At 31.6% G+C, this 14,110-nt stretch overlaps 1 protein-coding gene across 1 annotated transcript in view; it reads right to left on the reverse strand.

Moving 5' to 3' along the window:
* LOC132723442 (N-acetylglucosamine-1-phosphodiester alpha-N-acetylglucosaminidase-like) overlaps positions 1-12,831 on the reverse strand; it is a 30,874-nt gene extending 18,043 nt beyond the window's left edge. The window contains exon 1 of the mRNA XM_060708167.1: positions 12,672-12,831. Within this exon, the coding sequence (XP_060564150.1) occupies positions 12,672-12,721 (50 nt within the window). The 5' untranslated portion in view covers positions 12,722-12,831. The remainder of the gene's footprint in view (positions 1-12,671) is intronic.
* Between the last annotated feature and the right edge of the window lie 1,279 nt (positions 12,832-14,110).

Consider the following 14,110-nt stretch of genomic DNA (forward strand, 5'->3'; position numbering starts at 1 on the left):
CACTTTGTGACAGGTGAGCTAATAAGACCGATCGAGGGTTGACTGCAAAACTGCAGTAACTTACATGATATAAAGAAGGACTTACAACAATTTTGCCATCAACCATTAAAAAGATAATTCCAAAAAAATGTCATTAGTGCTATTCTTGCTTATTGTATCATGTATAACTTGGCGAGTCCGCGTTTTTGTTATCTTATGTTGTTGTTTTTTTTTCTGTTTTTTTGCAGTCAACTAGTTTTAATTATAGCGCCATGTGTCATTAATATTAAAACATGCAATACCGGTATGAACAAAGTGTGCTCATGTACTGATTCTATTTGTTAATGCATGTTTTATACTCCCTTAATGTAAACTTGCTTGTAAATTAGCTTCTCATTAGTCAATAAGATGAACTATCTTTTCTTCCGTTGCTTTTTTGGTTTCAGTGATTTATTATTAAGTATCAGTCATCGAATTTAACACTGGCCCGGTGGCCCATGGCCAGTGTAAATTAGTTCGGACCAGCTAGTGTAAATTAAAAGAAAATTTAGTTAAATATATATAATTTTATATAGTAGAATAAATTCAAAACTGGAATTCAGGCCAGTAAATTCATTGACTTAAGTATGGAAGTCAAAATACTACTTTGTTTACATTTTGCTACTTTTATGACAGATAATTTCGCATTCAGTTCTATTTTCTTCAGGTAAACAAGCATGCTCTGAACCTTTATATAAATGTTATAACATTCATGTTTGCCTATTCTAAAGAAGTATGGTTGAACTTGTTTCTGAGGCATATTGTGAGGGATAATGTGCCTTTAAATATCAATAAAGACAACACTTTATTTCACATATACATGTTTACACAAACATACATTTAATCTTACCATTTTATAATTTAATGTATGTATTAAAAGATTATTTTGAACAGGTGAGAATTATCTTTAAAGTGAGGCAAATTATTATGGGGTGAATTGCCAGTGGGGCAAATAGTTATCATTTTGACTGTTACATGAAAGCAGTGAAACAGCAGATTTTCTGGAGGTTTAATAATTTAAGAGTTATTAAAAGTTTTTATAAGTATAAAAGCGAATCTTGATCCAGTGGTCTTAGGACTTTTTGATTGATGATGTTTATATTTAATGAGGGTTGCAACATCCACCAGTTAAGGCACAAAAAGCAGCTTTTGCTGTCAAGTAAGGACTCCTAGTATGTCTTCAGTCTGTCCAGTCATGCCCTTAAAGGCTTAATTTTTAAAGTCTGGAGTGGTAATAATTTACCTCCAAGAAATTTCCATGGACTATTAGCCAAAGATATGAATTTTGAGATAAAAGAACCTCACTGTATGGCAGCCAATGAGAACCTAAATGGACTGATTAACCTAAGACAATTTATGAAAAGCAGGGACTGTTATGCCAGCTAAGGGCCTGCCTTTCAAGCTGTCACTCTCTGTGCTAGTGGTCCTCGCGCACCTTAGCACACTTTCTTTGTAGTCCCTGCCTACTATGTAGGGCAACTCCCCTTGGCTTTAGTCAGGGCATCAGCAGCCCAGTCGTGGGTTGCTATAGAAGTTTAACTCCCCAGAGACAAAGGGGTAGTTTGGTCTACAGGACCTACCCTATATGTACAACAGTGCTTGGGTCTTGACCAGTCAGTCAAGGTGTCCATAGTGATAAATCAGCAAAGCTCCAAATCTTCTGCCGATGTCCTGTGCCTTCTCTCCGACAAGCAAGGGGAATAGAGAAGCAGTCTTATGACTAACAAATACCCGATACATATTGCATTAATGTATTGTCAAGGCAAATATCCAAGTAATCATTTCAGCTCAAACACAACTGAAAATTGGTCTTCATTAAAAATATACTATGCTCAAATTCAATATTAGAAAATATTGATAATTGCTACACAGTCTCTTTGTAAATATAAAATAAACATGTTTTGACTTCAAACAAAGTAGTTATGTAATGTTTAAAATTCTATGTACACTATAGGTGGTCACAATATAAATATATAGATCTTTATTAAAAAATCCAGCAACTTTACTTGACCTGTGATAGGGAACGCAGCTTCCCATACATAGGTTATTCATTCTTTTATCCAAATTAGACATATTCAGTAAGAATTTCATACATTTCAATAATTTTTTATGATTAAAATATTTTACTCAAGAATGAGAATATTATCTCTTTAATTGTTAAAGTCCTCTTAGGACCACTAAACTTCTATATTGAGTGTATTCTACAATAACTAGCAGAGATCTGCCAATAATTTGGAAGCTCACTTGGTCTGAAAATAATGGGCCATTTGTAAAAAAACATGGGCCATAGGTAAATAATATAAACTTTGACCTAAATGTTTGTATATTAGTATATTTTATACTGACTATTTTCAAATTAAAAGTGAGTGGTATATAGTGAGACCATTAATCACTAAAAATAGTGCTCATAAAAAAATTTGTTTGAACTCAAGTACAGACTACAATAACAGTGACCAATTTGATTTTTTTTTTGGTTTCAATACACAATACTCAAAGAATATTTAAATATCATGAAAGTTTTAAATTACAACTGCAAAACTTTTTCTTATATGAACATTTACTGCACATTTCATTTCATGACATTCGGAGCATTTATCTGCATATTGAATTGATAGTGAGCTTGAAGAGCTGGCCCAAAGGGCCTGCTCACAAAGCGAGCTTTACGGTAACGCGAGTACCTGCTAGATGATGGTTTTTAAAACTTTCATCCGAAGTACCAAATTGACACATCGCAACTTTTTGAATTAAAAGATAACGATAAAAACTGTGGTATTATGATTGAAAACGGAAGAGTAAACTGGTGTCCTGCGCACTTACATTGGCACCATAATGGGACAGGGAACCAGAATAAACGGAAGTAGTGTATAAAATACCGAATGACAATTTTAAAACGGAACAAGAGCTGTCGGTAGGACAGCAACGCTCGACTATTCTTAGTGCTTGATAGTAAAAAAAAATGCTTGATACAGTTACCTCCTCCTGTTTACAGGTTGGCGTAATGATGGTGAACAAGTGTGCAAAGTTTCAAAGCCATATGTCAATGAACTTTGAAAATATTTGAGGTATTACAAATACTTTAACATAAATTCTAAGTCGAAAAAGTGGCATAATTCTGTCAAAATGCTTGATAGAGTTACCTCCTCCTGTCTACAAGTTGGGGTCATGATGGTGAACAAGTGTGCAAAGTTTCAAAGCCATATGTCAATGGACTTGGAAAATATTTAAGGTATTACAAAAACTTTAACATAAATTCTAAGTCGAAAAAGGGGCATAATTCTGTCAAAATGCTTGATAGAGTTACCTCCTCCTGTCTACAGGTTGGGGTCATGATGGTGAACAAGTGTGCAAAGTTTCAAAGCCATATGTCAATGGACTTTGAAAATATTTGAACTATTACAAAAACTTTAACATAAGTGGTTACGCCGACGCAGACGCCGACACTGACGCCGACGCTCGGGTGACTGCAATAGCTCTACTTATTCTTATCGAATAGTCGAGCTAAAAAGTAAAATAAAAATGAAAGATCATTGCATACTTTTTTCAAGGTAAAAGTAAATCGAGCTCGCTTTGAGGCTTTGCCTTTTTCATATTAGGGAGGTGTTGAAAAATTCTTTTTGTCAATTAAAAGATTAAGTGCTGAAACTGGTTTTCAAATTGATGATTCAACACCATGTTATCTTAAAGAAGGATTTGCGATATCAATATTAAAACCTGTCGCTGTTTGTATGGGTGTTGACTGGATGACGAAATAACCCACTTACAAACTTGCTTGCATGATTTCAGTCGGCCATATTCCCTAGCCATGAATGATAACTCCCTGTTTCCCTGTCTAAAATTCCACCAAATTATTTTCCCTTTTAAATGAACTCAAAGAAGGGACCTTTTTAAAAGACTTTGTATTTATTTATTCGATTTTTTGTTCAGAAACGGACAATTTTTTGTTTACCTTTGTATAATTTGCTTTCTATCTATATATGGTTCCTATGGTAAACATATGAGTTTTGATGGTAAAGAAATGAATTTTCTGAACCGAAAGTAGTCTAACACACAGCGTTGCTGTCATCACATGTAAACAATACATTAAATCGTTAAGAATATTGAGATATTTGTTTGACTATCAGTTTCAAATGCAAAATATTAATATGGAAAACAACTATGTGTAGTTTATTTGTATTGTTTTAATGTGTTTGTCTGATATTTTAGTTGTAAAAGCCATGTACACTTAGAGGTGGCATCGATAAGGATTTTTGTATCGATATATCGGTAATGAATTATTGGCGATACAGCGATATATCGATTGCTAGGCTAAATTTTAGATTTCAAGTCTTTTTAAATGTTTCCTAAGGACACTGACAATGCAGTTATATATAGACAAATGCAAAAAGGATAAACTATGAAAACTGAACAATTTGTTTCTTTTTTTTATCATATAGCTATAAATGAAAACTAATGACTAGTAACTATAAAGTTTAAAGCCTTTTCCATTTTACTTTAGTTGTTGTTGTTGCTACTACGCTGTTACTGATCATGCTAAATTCAGTCCTTGCCGTTCCAAATAAGCCGGGTTTAATTGGCAAATTATAGTGTTTAGAACCTGAATAATTATTAAAGTTTAACATTTTGTAATCATAATTTTTACAAAGAAACACTGACAATTTTTTCTTGGCATTTTCCCTTTTTAAAATCTGAATTGAGGGGTCTTGACATAAACTTAGCAGACGTGCAAGATTACAACGAAATTATGCAGCATTCGTTAGAGACACTGGGAGGTAACTTTAGCATTGATTTCCGTTTTCATTTTAGAAAAAAAAATGTTTCTGGCATCCATAACTTTAAATGTCGCTTTTTTTTTACGTTTAGCGACAGTAAACAGGTCTGTCAGTTCTATAAAACCTGTTCGCTGAAGTCTCTTTAGCTAGAAATATATGTGCATTCGATATCCGATATTTATAAAATGGAATCGATATCGAATCGGATAACAAAGATCGTTGATACACCGATATCGATTGAATCGATGACACCCCTATGTACACTTAGTGTCGCTTCGTAGCAACCGAGTTTAAAACATGAGCGGTAACTGAACAAGATATGGCAAAGCGCATGCTCGCGCACTGACTTCTGCTCTATCGAAATACTGCATAATTATACATATAGTGAAAGTTCGTAAGTGTAACCAAACCAGTAACCGAAGGGTTTTGTTAGCGCGACCATACATATTCGGTAGTCCAACTAATTGTACTGCGCGACGAGATATTGTGCTATTTTCGTGTCTGGGCAATATCTCGCCTCTACGTACAACATAAAAAGTACCTTTTCTGTGGTGAAATTTGCGCCGGGATTTTGAGCGCAAGCTTTGGACCGTCTAAAATCGTATTAGAATTCATATTTTAATAAATTTGTTACGATACCTTTAAAGATTATTCATTTCTACATCAATTTCATGTTTTATTTGTGAAAATATTCCTAACATAAAGATTTTGATAGAAAAGTAAACACATGAACCATCAAAATAAAGACATCGCCGCTAATGTCACGTGACAAAAACACTGTTGATTACTACACTGGTGTGTATGCGGTACTGCGTTACTGAGAAACGCCGGAACACTCTTAGTAAAATATCAAGTTTAATGTTACATTTAAGACATTTATTTATGCAAAAAAAAACAAAAAACTATGAAAGGATGAAAATATTATTTTATTGGGGTAGATGCAAAACTTATTCGTTATTGTCAGAGCGTTCTTAGAAATATCAGAATCATCATTATCTTTTTAGAAAAGCTACTCTGTAAATGGACTCCTCACAAAATATTTTCTAGTTTATAAAAAAAAAATTATTTCGTTCAGCTTTCCCAGTAAATATAGGACATGGGACCTATTGGTAACTATAGATTTTTTCCCCCACGATTATGATGAAAATAGGAATATGTTAATAGCAGAAACACGAGGTTTATATGTTTAAAGAGCAACGAACGGATTCCTAGTGCCTTAGCGACTACGAGAGGACGCCATTCTAAGGAATTTGACAGTCTGTTATTTATATTAATGTTGATTAACTATTAAACGATAATTTCAATGTTCAAAATATTTTTTATCAATAATAAAACGAATAAATGTCAAACGCGGTATAAAACGAATAAATGTCAAACGCGGTGCCTCGACATTATACATGTATGTGCGGAAACAACATTCCATGTGATTTTTTTTTATTATTTTCTTATCCACGCAGGTCCATAATTCTTGCTAGTTTATTGCAAAAGCTTTCTGATGATGATTATAGAAAGAAAAACACACACACACGCACACACACGTAGGTATGAAATTGTTTTAAAATGACCGTGGTACAGGGAAAAATACTCGGAAATTTATTTCATGAAACAGGTGCCCGCTTCATTTTTGTTTGTTTGTTGTTTTGCAAAAGACTTTCATAATGTTGGTATACAGTAAAGATTTATTCCATACATTTCACTTTTATGCCGTCTTAGAAATTATTTTCTTTTATAAAATACACGTTGAAGAATCAAGGCGGTTATTTTACAATGTTACATAAACAAAACGCTGCGCCACAGAAGTGTAGGGTGTGGAGCTCAAAACGATTGAAAATAAAGAAATGCATATTTGTCAATCCCAGCACATGTACTGATCATGTATATATATATAAGAATACTTAATATAAGCCGTTTTGAAAAAAAAATCATATTTCAACCTCTATCATAATACACAAGATAAAAATGTTCGCCGGAAAAAATCCGCACACCTACCGTCAAAAACACCATGTATTTTATTCCGTTTCAAAATTTTCACATAATCCTTTGGCCCACAGACACAGAAGATATAATTCTCTTCATGATGATGTTCAATTTTAAACTTCCACATCAATATAAACAACGCAACAGCCGAAATAAACATCGAGATTATCGCCGTTTTACTCCATTTACAAAATCTTTCGACAAATTCAAACGTGGCACCCCAACGTTCACCTTTCATTTGGATTTTAAAGGCGTTTGGAGCTACACACCCAAAGTGCCTGTGATTTCTTTGATTCTTGTCCAATCATATAAGATTTAAGGGTTATGCAACACGTTAAATCATTTTAAACAATAATATGATACAGATTGCTACTGCCCCAAGTATTAAAGTTGTTGCTTTGGAAAACGAACTTTTAAAATCGGCAAGAAAACACGGCACCTCTTCAGTTCTTTTTTTTTCAATAATTTTTAACATTCTAGTGAATTTAGATAGAAAACCAGAAAATAGTTCCTAAATATTAAATGTCACAACTCAAAACTTAAAAAGTTGGTATATCTTGCGTTAATTCAGACCGAGGAAACTCGTGGCCGTAACACATTTAAATTCTTACCACCGTTTAAACAATTTTCATGAATGAATTATAGAAAGAAATTTAAGCATAAGATTATCGTCTTTAAAATGAATCATCAAGTATATTTATAATTATAAATTGAAAAATAAATACATGTAATTACAATCTAAAAATAACTTGTCTTTACAATTTGGACCATGTTCAATTCAATTCTTTATTCAATTCTTTATTAAGATGATTCAGGCCACCAGCCCATACATCACAATAAACATAAAACATAATTACATATTATAATACATAATCACAAAAAAAAGTGAAAATTTACAGTTATTAACATAACAAGCAAGACTTGTAAATCACAATAAACACAAAACATATTTACATATTATAACACAAAATCACAAATACGATGAAAATCTACAGTAATCAACATATTTACAAATATAAACAGGTATATAAGTAGTTTTATAAAAACGAAAATATAAAGAGTGACTATTTAATTTGCCTGTTCCTGCATCTTGAAGAAACGAAAAACAAGAAAAAACAGGAACAAGGTTGTATTAATTCAAATATGCCCTTAAATAAGGGAGATTACTTCAAGTATTAAATCTAGATAATCTAGATTTTTTGCTATAATCAATTGACATAAAAATTAAAATTAATCAACATGTTAACACTGCAATAATGACGACCTCAGCTTTAGAGCATAATAAATAAACATAGCTAAACATTTTATTGTCTGTTCTTTCTGGATGACATTAATACATGAAATTTGTTCAAAGTTGAATTATTATAATATTTTTTGTTAATATAATTTTCTCTTAGATGACTATAAGTTGAACAAACTAAAATAAAATGAAATTCATTTTTCAATCTGGTCTTCACAAAAGAAACAAAATCTTTGATTTCTATCAATACCTACGTGTCTCCCTTTTTCAATCATTAAAGGGTGTGATGATGACCGAAGACTTACTAAAGCATTCCTAAATTTCTTGATGTCAACAATATCAAGGTAATTTTCATACTCAAACACTGATTTATAATTAATATAAGAAGTAAGTTTAGCATTTGAATGACATTCAGCAGACCAATCTTGTAGATACTGATCTTTAAGCCTTAAATCGAGCTGTTTTTAAAAATAACTTTATATTTGAAACATGCTGCTGTTCCCAAAAATATAACCAAAACCATTTCTATATAAAAACAATTTAACATTAGAAGCCCAATTTCTATATCCAATACTGTCATAATACAACAACATATGGTAACATTTTTTGACATATCTATAATCTTGCATAGAAAGAACTCTTAGCCAAAATTAATACAGCGTATACTACTTAAAATATGCATTGGGTATCTTCCACAGTCACCAACAATTACAGCATTACAAGAACGTAGGGGTGCATTCATATATCGTTTACATGCATACAACTGTATTTTTTCAATATTATACATATATTCAAGACCCCAAATTTCTGATCCATACAAAAGAATGGGGACAATTTTAGCATCAAAAAACTTAAAAAATACATTTTTTTGACATAGGCATTAAATGATTCAATGAAGATAATAAGGAGACTAAAACTCTCTTAGCTTTATTAGCATTGTTCTCAGCCATCTTTTGCATCGATAGCTTACTACTAAAATATATAATCCAACATAGGAGAATCCATTAACACATTGTAATTGGTTGTTATTATATGTCCATTTTTTCATGACGAGATAAGTAGCCACCTTTTCTAAAGACCAAAATTTTAGACTTTTCTATGTTAACAGACAATTTCCAATCATTACAATATTTTGACAAAATATTTAATTGTTTCTGTAACCCATTACAGTATCAGCAGTCAAAGCAACATCATCAGCAAATAGTAAAAGTAAAATTTGTACAGTATCTGGTGTCAGCTGTATTCCAGCAATACCACTGGATGCTATAGCATCATATAGTTCATTTATAATAAGAGAAAAAAGCATCGGGCTTAAATTACAGCCCTGACGTAACCCAAGAGGACACTCAAAAATTTCACTATGTTTAGAATCCATTCTGACACAAGCTTTGACAGAATTATAGATACCTTTAATTGCCCTTAAAAGACATTACCTTTAATGCCCTGATGATGTAAAACTAAATACAACTTTGATCTGTCAATGCTGTCAAAGGCTTTTTTAAAATCAATAAAAGCCACATACAACTTTCTACGTTTTTGACATAAAACTTATTTGCAATAGAATAGAGTATAAAACCATTATCTATAGTAGAATACCCAGAACGAAATCCTGCTTGTGCCTCTGTTAATCTGTCATATGCACTTGTAAAAAATGTTAATCGTTTGTTTAAAAACACTAATATATATTTTACTACAAATTTCTAACAAAGCTATTCCCTATAATTATCAGGGTTATTAGTTGGCCCTTTTTTATGGATAGGAAAACAAGTACTGAAAGAGACCACTTTTCAGGAAACAAACCACTTAAAAATATCCTATTAAACAGTTTACGTAGATATGGTAATAATAAATCAATTGTTTGAATAAATGTTCAGGTATTAAATCTCCTGCTGTTGATTTATTTCGTTTCAGCTCAGTTATAGTATTTTTAATCTCTTCATCTGTAATTTCACCATTAAACAATATGTTTTCTACTTCATTTTCTACTCCATTGTAACAGTTATTGTATAAAACATCATTTTCACTATAGCTAATTGATTCATCATTTACAGCATTACTTTCATATACGGTATTTGTATCAGATTGAAAAACTGATTTGAAATGCTCATACCATTGATTTAAAGATATTTTAGGCCTTGTTTGTATTGTTTGTTTTGAAAGTTTAATTTTCTTCCAGAATTGCTTTTGGTTGTCGACAGAAGCCATAATTGAATGAAGGGTACATCCATCAAAATTTGATTTCTTTACCTTACACAACTTATTAAAATTCCTTTTACAATCAATATATTGATTCAAATCACTGGGACTTTTGCTTTTTCTGAACTTTCTTAAACATTTGAGTTTCTCTCTTCTACTTTGCTTACAGTCATGATCAAACCATTTACATTTATATCTTGTGTTTCTTATTATTATTTTCCTTTTGAATTCAGAACAATTAGCCAGTATTAGTTGCTCAAAAACATTAATAACATCATCTATATTGTTAGATGTGTCACTAATCATTTCATCAAAGGAGTCAAACTCACCATTTATGATACTTGCTTCAAGATTGCCTTTGTAAATTTGTTCATCACATAAACTATCAAATCTATAGCATACAGAACCTTCATTATCATTAATTACATTATCATGATTAGGTTTAACTTGATTTGTTTTCAATTTTAAAGAACATAACACAGGCATGTGTTTGCAAATAGGCATGTCATCAACCACAAATTTACAAATATACATAAACACATTTTTACAAGAAATAAAATAGTCTATCACACTACACCCAGATGAGTCGATATATGTAAATTCACCTTTGCCTGCATCTTGATCAAGTCTCCCATTTACTATAGATACACCATATGTTTTACAGAATTCAAGTAGTTCTCGTCCTCCTTTATTAACACACTTATCACAAGAGGATCTTATTGTTGTTATAGTTTCATTTAAAATATCATTATACTCCCTAAACATTGGAACATTGTTTTCAGAAAGAACAAAATCATCTAAGTCTGAAGTCCGTGCATTAAAATCTCCACATATGAACAATTCAGATGAGATAAGATAATCATTGCTAATAAGTTCGTTTTCAAGACATTGAAAGCCTGTCTCTAGCTCATTGTCGTAAAAAGGAGAACCAGTTGGTGGCATGTAAACACAGGCATACAAAACATTTGATTCAAATTCAAATAATTCTTTGTCAATATTTAGCATAACACCAAATTTAAAGCTATTACAAACTTGTTTAAAGCTATTACAAACATGTCAGCATGGAAAATTGTTTAACTGATTCCGGATAGGAATCACGGCTCCAATTTAAATACTTATCTATAAATCAAATTTATCTAAAACTTAATCTTATAAATTTTAAGTTGACACAAAGAATTTAAGTAAGGAAGAAACAGAACTGCGCAGTATCAACATTTCCGAAGTGTATATTGGTCAGCGTTGTATATTGGTACCGGTGTCGGCGTTGTGGAAAAGTTGACACGTGTAACGTTTCAAAAATAAATACATGGTTGAATATATTTTCTATAGATTCTACTGGAACAAAAACTTTTCTGGAACATCGCTTAAACAACACCCAAATATCCAAGCCATTACGGCATGCTATGATTATAGTCTTTTATTACACGGATAAATGGTACATGTACACGCAGACAAACGAAAAATGGGCGCTCGGCGTAACGAGTTTTACTTTTCTGAAAACTGTTGAGGAATGAAAAATTAACGCAAGAATTTACCATTTGAATTCAAAAAATCTTTCATAGCGTAATGCACGTTTGGAAAACAAAACTTTCTAGGCAAGGAGTTGCTGATTTTAATACGCAGCAAGTTGTAACTAACATAATTATTCTAACATAGATAATACTACAGAGTGGTGACAATATAAGTTTTAATGAAATACAGTATTTGTTTATCCTTTAATAAACATGTTTATAAAAAAGAGGTCTAAATTAAAAGTTTCTCCGCATCATTTTAAAGATTTCAATCAATTAGAAAAAAAAGGTTAAAAATTATTTCCTGGCGATTTATTTTAATGTATCAATAAATATAAATAATAATAACAAGATTAAAGAATAATAAGCACTGTTTAACAGTTTTTCATATTTTTTGCCACGCAAAATTCACGCAAGGTACCGAACAATATCGATTTTTAGCGTATATGTTACATTACTGTAGCAACATCACAATATGGCGGCGTTGGTACACAAACGAGACGGCGAAATGAAACTAACGTGGTTTACTTTCTTCTAAGTTGATAGTCTAGCACTTTTTGTGCTGTTGATTCCTTAAAATTGTATTGTTGAATAGATTCTTAGTTTAAATTGTCTGCATTTTTACATTAACATCGAAATCCACGTTTCACCACAGAAAGGTCTCCTTTTGGTTTTGACGTTAAAGCGAGATTCTGCCCCAGAACGAAAATATCTCAGAATCAAGCTTTGGCACGTCAATATATTCAACATATTCGGCCGAGATTTAGACGTGCCCATGGCCCTTTGCGGACCTTTTAATTTTGTAGTGCCAATGTCGCAAAATTGCGGCCTTGGTAAATTCCGACTAGATACCTACATGTAACTTCCTATTAGATTAGATCTCCAATTTTAGTTTCATTAAAATCTTTATGTAGATCTACAAAATTATGATAATGAATGAAATAAACAAAAATTTCTCACCTTAAACTTATCAAAAGAAAATGGAGTAACTCTATCATATGCACATTCATGGCAAATTTGACGTTTTTCTTTAAAACTTTGCCACATTATTTACAAGCAGAATGTCATTTCCTGTTGCTCTTCATTTTGGAGAATTTCAGGGATAAGTTCATAACATTGTTTATTTTGGGAACAATTTAAATCAGTTTTCAAGATATTTACTTTAAAATTTAGAATTATTTATCGGGAAAATTATATGTTATAATTTATTGGGAGATATTACGCAAAAATTTGGGAGATAAACGGACGCTTTATTATTTGTAATATATAAATAATTACTCGTCCATAACCGGAAGCAATATGGTTGACAATGTGGTGAAATTTTTGCAAATATTCAGAAATACAATATTTTAACTTATTCTAATGACTTGAGATGTTGCTGTTTTGTCCGACGTGTGCCAATGTTTTGGTTGTTGAAGAAGGGACACAGTGCTATAGATTTGCTTGCCAGACATGCCCTTATGTTCAAAATGTTTCAAGAAAAATATCGAACAGAAAATATCCAAAACTGAAAGAAGTTGACGACGTGCTTGGTGGAGCCGCTGCCTGGGAAAATGTTGATTCTACTGAAGAGACATGTCCAAAATGTTCACATAATAGAGCTTTCTTTATGCAAATACAGACTAGATCGGCTGACGAGCCTATGACAACATTTTACAAATGTTGTAATATGCAGTGTTCACATCAATGGAGAGACTAAATCGTTACCATGGAAACTGTGTTAATAAATACAGACATTCACTGGTTATAATATTCTGTGTTTAAGAGAAGGTAACAACGAATCCGAGGAATTCAACAATTCAATCTTCATTTGTAAAGAGGAGAAAACTTGTGCCACAAGTGTGACTGTAACAGTATCAAATCATTTTACGTACATAGTTGCAATGTTTCATAGAAACATGTCAGAATACATTATTATTACTTCTCGGTTCCTGTTTCTTTGTTGAATTAATTACTGCATTTTCTTATTTTCTATAACACTTGTGTTGAAAAATTAAGTAATTGATAAGTTATAAATTATTAAGTATCAGTGAAACGATTATTGTATCTTTTTGTTCTTTTGAATAATGTCTTTAACTAGATAATAACTTTCATTAAAAAACAAAAAATCAAATGATCTGTTGTTATCAATATTCAAAAAAACTATGTTAATAATAAAATTTTATCTATCCAAAATACAGGCTTATGTGCAAAATCTTTCATGCAAAGTGCTAGATTTTTTTAAAAGACAAATTATATATATACAATTACAAAACTGTACATTAACTGATGATAAATTTTCAATTTAAGTGATTATGATATATTTCATGATGGCAAAAAGAGTTATTGAACTAGCACTCTGTCTGTAATGTCTAAATTTAAAAATAAGTCAGACTCGGATTTTACAAATAAATAATATA

The sequence above is a fragment of the Ruditapes philippinarum genome, unplaced genomic scaffold, assembly GCF_026571515.1.
Source record: "Ruditapes philippinarum isolate M1 unplaced genomic scaffold, ASM2657151v2 ctg4974_1_1_1_1, whole genome shotgun sequence".
In the NCBI taxonomy this organism is placed as follows: Eukaryota; Metazoa; Mollusca; class Bivalvia; order Venerida; family Veneridae; genus Ruditapes; species Ruditapes philippinarum.